The sequence below is a fragment of the Triticum urartu genome, chromosome 5A (genome assembly GCF_056163025.1).
Source record: "Triticum urartu cultivar PI428250 chromosome 5A, HENAU_Tu73, whole genome shotgun sequence".
NCBI lineage: Eukaryota > Viridiplantae > Streptophyta > Magnoliopsida > Poales > Poaceae > Triticum > Triticum urartu.
Genome location: NC_141877.1, coordinates 49,746,024 through 49,753,479, shown reverse-complemented (window position 1 = coordinate 49,753,479; position 7,456 = coordinate 49,746,024). Strand labels below are relative to the sequence as shown.

General features: G+C 45.1%; 1 protein-coding gene across 1 annotated transcript; it reads left to right on the top strand.

Moving 5' to 3' along the window:
* The first annotated feature begins 447 nt into the window (after window positions 1-447).
* On the top strand, window positions 448-5,010 carry LOC147967943 (uncharacterized). Its single transcript, XM_087523323.1, has 7 exons — window positions 448-787; window positions 839-1,582; window positions 1,756-1,786; window positions 2,871-3,068; window positions 3,784-4,319; window positions 4,503-4,601; window positions 4,718-5,010. Exons 1-7 carry the CDS (start codon window positions 448-450, stop codon window positions 5,008-5,010), a joined length of 2,241 nt encoding a protein of 746 aa, XP_087379449.1.
* Window positions 5,011-7,456: the final 2,446 nt, after the last annotated feature.

Below are 7,456 nucleotides of genomic sequence, written 5' to 3'. Positions count from 1 at the left end.
TGGTGTTTAGATAATCGGACTGTGAAATAGTAAAAGTTTGGTCATCTCTGTGTTTATATAAAGCTTGCAACTTCTATTTTGTAGCTGATGGCAAACCTCTCAATACTTATCGCTGAACATTGTTGGGCCATCGGTTCTTTGCTTGGACATGGCTGGAAGTATTGTTGAAATATATCTCATGTGGCCCTAGACGCATATATTGTTAGTTGGAGTTCTGGTTAGACTAGAGATAGATTAGTATCTACTTAAACTACTTCCTCTCTATCTCCTAATCCCTTGTACTCCAAGTCATGTATGCGATCATGGGATATGACCCATCTCTATCAATAAATACCACACGGTCCTCTCACGAGAGGGTAGAACGCTTCCCATCGTTTTCTACATGGTATTCAGAGCGACCTCTTCCCCTTCGTTCTGAGACAAACCGATCTACACCAAAACAAATCCATGGGGTCCTCCTCCTCCACCTCTACCCTCTCCAGCCTCGATCCCCAGGTTCCGGAGAAGTTAACCAGGGAGAATTATCTCCTCCGGAGGGCTCAGATCCTCCCCCACTTCCTTGGCGCTGGCCTATATGGCTACCTCGACGGCTCCATCCCTGCACCGGAGAAGCTGATCACCGCCAAGGACAAGGATGGCAAGGAGCAGCACATCCCCAACCCGGCATATGAAGCATGGGTTCGGCAGGACCAGCAGGTCCTCGGGCACATCCTCAGCAACCTGACGAGAGACGTGCTCGTCTCTGTCGTCTCCATCAAGACGGCGCACACGATGTGGACTTCCCTGGGTAATATGTTTGCCTAACAATCTCGTTCCCACATCAATAACATCCGCATAGCTTTAGCCAATGCTCAGAAGGGAACACAATCTGCTTCGGTCTACTTTGGCCGGATGCGGTCGTTGGCGGACGAACTCGCCGCTGCTGGGAGGCCACTGGAAGAGGACGAACTCCTCTCCTTCATCATTGCGGGGCTAGACCTTGACTACAACTCTGTAGTCTCGGCTCTGGACGCCCGCACCGAGCCGGTCACCGTCGACTTCCTCTACTCGGCGGTCTGCAACTTCGACCAGTGCATCGAGCTCTTCACAGGTGGGGTTGGAGGCACCGGTGGCTTCAAGTCTTCTGCCAACCTCACTGCTCGTCGTGGTGGCCCTCCTCCTCCGCCACAGAAGCAAAACGGCAGTGGGTACAAGAAGCAGAACAGCAGCGGTGGCGGCTACAAGAAACGGCAAGGTAACGGACGCCCCTTCTACTCCAACAACAAGGGCTCCCGTCCCGGCCAAGGAGGCCCAGGAGGTCTCGGAGGTCCAGGCGGCCCTGCACCTGGCAACAACGCCAGGAACAACGACCCAATCCAATGCCAGATATGTGGTAAGTTCAGGCAAAGTGCCAAGGACTGTTGGTACCGTTTCGATGATGATGCACTAGAAGAAAAGGTTGCAGCTGCTGCTCAATACGGCATCGATACAAATTGGTATGTCGATAGTGGGGCAACTGATCATCTCATCGGCGACTTGGAGAAGCTCACGGTGCGGGAGAAGTTCCATGGACAGGAACAAATCCATGGTGCGAATGGTTCAGGTATGAGGATAGATCATATTGGTTATTCAGAATTCAAAACCCCTAGTCGTTCTATTCATCTACGCAAGATCCTTTACTCTCCTCATGCAAACAAAAATCTTCTTTCCGTACATCGTATTGCCTTAGACAATCATGTATTCCTTGAGTTTCACCCCTTTTTGTTTTTGATAAAGGATCAGGCAACGAGGAGGGTGCTCTACAGAGGTAGATGCATTGGTGGTCTCTATCCGTTGATTCCTCGCTTTAGGTGGTCAAATAAACAAGTTCTTGGTGTCACAAAGCTATCTTCGGCAAGGTGGCACGATCGATTAGGTCATCCATCTTTTACTATTGTTCAACGAGTGCTTAGGAAAAATAAACTCCCCTTTGTTGGTGAGCATAGCTTAGAAACAGTGTGTGATTCTTGTCAGAGAGCAAAAAGTCATCAACTGCCTTACCCCGTGTCAACAAGTGTTTCGTCTCAACCATTAGAGCTCATTTTCTCTGATGTATGGGGGCAAGCACCCATCTCTGTTGGTAGACACAAATACTATGTAAGCTTTATTGATGATTATAGTAAGTTTACTTGGATCTATCTTATCAAAAATAAATCCGATGTGTTTCAAGTTTTCCAAAATTTTCAAGCACTCGTTGAACGTAAGTTTGACCGAAAGATTATTTCAGTCCAATCGGACTGGGGTGGTGAGTATGAGAAACTCAAATCATTCTTCCAAAAACTGGGAATTTCCCATCATGTCTCTTGCCCGCACGCACACCAACAAAATGGCTCCCCGAACGCAAACATCGGCACATCGTTGAGGTTGGCCTCTCACTTCTCGCAAATGCGTCTATGCCACTCATGTTTTGGGATGAAGCATTCCTCACAGCCACCTATCTCATTAATCTTCTGCCTAGCCGTGTCATCAACTACCAAACTCCTACGGAAAAACTATTGCACGTCAAACCTAACTATGCCTCCTTACGAGTGTTTGGCTGCGCATGTTGGCCTAATCTTCGACCATACAATGCTCGCAAACTCTCCTTTCGCTCCAAGCAATGAGTGTTCATTGGCTACAGTCCCCAACACAAGGGTGTCAAGTGTCTTGATGTGTCCACCGGCCGGGTATATATTTCTCGTGACGTTGTGTTCGATGAGACCGTTTTTCCCTTCAAAGATCTACACCCTAATGCCGGAGCTCTATTGAGAAAGGAAATCCTTCTTCTCCCTAGACATCTTTCCGGCATAGATCAAGGGGGCGATGAAAACAATTCTGATAATCATGTGACTAACCCTCATAACCTTTTTCAGTCTCATGATGATGGTGCAGATGACACAGGAATTTATTCTGAAGAAAATGATGTTGAAATTGTCCAAAATGGACCCTTATTTCATGTGGCAGAAGATGCCAGCCGCGCAGAACACGAGGTCGATTCCCCTGCGCCGGCAGCCTCGGGATCCGCAGGCGGCAGATCCCGTGCAGATACGCTGCAGCAGCGGCAGACCGAGGTGGGCTCGCCCTCGAGATCCGACGTGCCCTGCAGGGCGGGTGTGGCCCAATCCATGCTAGCCACCTGCGGCTCGGGCCGTGGGACGGTTCAGCAGGCGCTCGACCACACGCCTGGTGCTGGCCCGCAGGCGGCCACGCGCCGGCGTCTCCCGCAAGGGACGCGGGGCCCGCGACAGATGCTGCTGAACCGTCGCCTTCGCCTGCCTCGTCAAACTGCGCAGGCGCGTCGCTGCATGGAGAAGCGGCGGGTGCGCTGGACCCTGTGGCGGGATCTTCTGTGGACGGGACGACTACTCCTTCAGCTGTGCCACCTCGTTCCACACATGTGGGCACACGGTTACAAACAGGAAAATTGCAGCCTATGAATTACAAAAGAATTTTGAAGTTTGGATTAGCTTGTTCTACAGGAGAACCACAGTCTGTTGAAGAGGCATTGGGGGATGCTAAGTGGCACAAGGCCATGGAGGAGGAATACATGGCTTTGAAGAAAAACAAGACTTGGCATCTTGTTCCACGTGGTCAAGGTAAAAATTTGATAGATTGCAAATGGGTTTATAAAATAAAAAAGAAGGCAGATGGATCTATTGATCGCTATAAAGCTAGGTTAGTAGCAAAGGGTTTTAAACAGAGGTATGGTATTGACTATGAGGATACTTTTAGCCTAGTTGTTAAAGCTGCTACTATCAGATTGGTTTTGTCTATTGTTGTATCTAGGAGATGGAGCCTAAGGCAATTGGACGTACAGAATGCGTTTTTACACGGCGTTCTAGAAGAGGAGGTTTACATGAAACAACCACCTGGGTTTGAAAACAAAGATGCACCTTTCCATGTGTGCAAACTTGATAAGGCTTTGTATGGTCTGAAGCAGGCCCCAAGAGCCTGGTATTCTCGTCTGAGCATGAAATTGCAAAGGATTGGTTTTGTTCCTTGCAAGTCTGACACTTCATTGTTTATTTTCAATAAATCCAATATAACAATGTACATGCTCATATATGTTGATGATATTATTGTTACTAGTTCATCTGATGAAGCAGTAACGGCACTCCTAAAGGACCTTGGCTCAGAATTTGCTTTGAAGGACCTAGGAGACCTGAATTTCTTCTTGGGCATTGAAGTCACGAAAAACAAAGATGGTATAGTCTTATCTCAGGAAAGGTATGCAACTGATCTTTTGAAAAGAGTTGGGATGCAGAACTGCAAGCCTTCACCAACTCCATTATCTAGCTCAGAAAAGTTATCCCTGCATGAAGGTGAGCCCCTAAGTTTGGAAGATAGCACTCAGTACAGAAGCATGATCGGTGCACTCCAATACCTCACCCTTACTAGACTAGATTTATGCTTTGCTGTGAACAAAGTCTGTCAGTTTCTGCATGCACCTACCACCTCGCATTGGACTGCTGCTAAACGTATTCTGAGATATGTAAAATATACAGTTAAAGTTGGACTAACATTCAGCAGGTCTCAGTCCACTCTTGTAAGTGCATTCACTAACGCTGACTGGGCTAGAAGTATAGATGACAGGAGGTCCACAGGTGCTTTGCCATATTCTTTGGTCCCAACCTGATATCATGGTGTGCTAAGAAACAAGCAACTGTCTCTAGGTCTAGTACAGAGGCTGAGTATAAGGCTCTGGCAAGTGCTACTGCAGAAATTATCTGGCTTCAGTCAATGCTGAAGGAACTTGGGGTAATACAGGTGCAAGCTCCTTGTTTATGGTGTGATAATCTTGGTGCTACTTATCTCTCTGCCAATCCTGTTTTTCATGCCAGAACAAAGCATATTGAGATAGACTTCCACTTTGTAAGAAAACGTGTTGCTAACAAACAGTTCGATGTTCGTTTTATTCATTCTGGAGATCAGATTGCAGATGGCTTCACCAAGGCATTTCCCACACAAAGCTTTGAGAAATTCAGGCGTAATCTCAACTTGGTCAAGTTGTGATTAAGGGGGGTGTTGAAATATATCTCATGTGGCCCTAGGCGCATATATTGTTAGTTGGAGTTCTGGTTAGACTAGAGATAGATTAGTATCTACTTAAACTACTTCCTCTCTATCTCCTAATCCCTTGTACTCCAAGTCATGTATGCGATCATGGGATATGCCCCATCTCTATCAATAAATACCACGCGGCCCTCTCACGAGAGGGTAGAACGCTTCCCATCGTTTTCTACAAGTATTTCATGGTTCATGTTAGTTTTTCCTAATAAGGATGAAATTAGGAAGAAAAGTATAACTCTAAATGAATAGAAAACGTCTAACCTTTATAGAGGGCAACATCTGCGAATTGCCGACCGAGAAGCTTTTCTTTGGGACATACCTTATGGGGAACCTGGACATCGAATTAATCCTCATTCCAGCAAGTATAACATCAAATCTTTGTATGGACGGGTATGTATGGTGAATATCATACTATGATAAGCGCCAAACAACCTTATTTGGTGTAATATAGCGACATTCTTGATGATTATCTATTTCATTGACTGTTTGAAGTGACGAAGCAGATGATCCAACATTAGACTCCATTTTCAATCTGGTACAATAAAATCCTTTTGTCATGTACTTGAAAGGATATTTGCACATACTGTACCACCAGTGAACCTTGTGAGGTACAACAAATCTGTTATTAATGTCAATGCATTTTTATTGCATATGTATGTAACCATTCTCTAATATAGAGGTTTGCTCACTTTTTGCATTATCCTAAGTAACATATATCCTAAGCTAACGAACCAAGTGCAGGAGTATATGAAACATTAACCTAGAGAAGTAACACTTGAAAGGCATAATATATATATATATATATATAATATTTTTTACCTGGAGGCCATAATCTTGGGTTTTGTTTCTACCATGAAATGCCAATTTCCTTTTGAAGTTTCCTTTACTTTCTACCATGTATTGATTTGCTCTCTACACTCCATATATATTATGTAAGGAACTCGTAGTTAGACTTGTATAATAGGTACATATAGCACAATTCTTCCTGTCAAACTAAATGAAAAATACGACATTTGATAGGACTAACTGTACCAAAACCAACAAATAAGTACGTGTATGACTAACTGAGGTTCATCAACCAATGAACTTATATAAGAGAGGAGACGCATACGGCGGTTCTGGGCAGCAACATATGGGTTCACTCGAGGAGGAGGATTAGGTAATGATGGACGACATTTCGTCCAACTGAATTATGCGAAGAGCTTTCTGCCCTATCCATGTCGGCAAGTGTACCAAACGCAAGGTGATAGAAATAGATGAACGGCGCGAAGATACTAAAGCAAACTATATAAGGGGGTGAAATGCAAGGTCTATGTCTTCTCATACCATATAAAAAACTAAAACTGAAGAATACAGGTTCAATTGGCAAAGTAAATTTAGATTTGGACAAATGCAAGGCGATGGCGTGAAGAGACTAAAGAATACCCTCCTAAAACATCTGTGAAATGCAGGGGATGAATGCAAGGCATATGGATTCTTGTACCATATTGAATTTAAATTGATAGACAAACAAAATTCAGAACAGATAAAGAAAAGCAGAGCTATATTCAATGTAGCGAAGCATACAAAAATTCAGAAATAGCAGTTAAATTCATATATGAACAAAGTACACAAAACTTTAGAGTAAGCAATAGATGGCAACAATATTTACCTACAGGAGCCGTCAATCCAAGGCGTCTGGGTATGCAGCAGGGGAAGAACAACCAAGATGGGAGGCCGGGTGTACAATTTTGTCTAGTACCTGAGGAAGTCCAAAGCTGTGATGAATCAGCAAAATGTCGCAGGGAATGTGCATGAGGACAGGGGAGAGATTTGCTCACCAGGAAATGTGCTGTATGACTGCTATGGAGTACGATGGGAATGAAATGGGTTGTGGAGCACCCAATTTAAATGGGAATAAATCAGTTACTTGTGGAGATCGTGGGGAGAGGAAGTGAACAGTCAATCATCAATGACCTGCAGCCGAAGGGTTTATTTGCTGTTTAGTTGAATAGTTTAATTGATAAGATAGAAGTGTGGGACATTTGGTGTCAGCAACCTAAAAACTACTGAAGAACAACGGGATTACATCACCTCCACATCGAGAAGCTTAGTCAGAAGCAGTGAACTAAATGCGGCTCTGTTGACCTGGGGAAGACGTGGATGAAATCGGGTTTCTGGCAAACGATGACGGCAGTGGAGCAGAGCAACGACACCGGTGGCCAGAGGGCGGAGCAGAGCAACGGCACCAGTGGACAAAGGGCGGATGGCCTGCATCCCAACTGCACCTGGAGGCTTGGAGCAGAGGAAGGGGGTTCGCCCAGCATGATCATATGTAGCCTCTCCTCAGTTATCTACAATTTCTAAAGTAGTCTGCGTGCGTAATGTAATATGATATGATATGAATGAG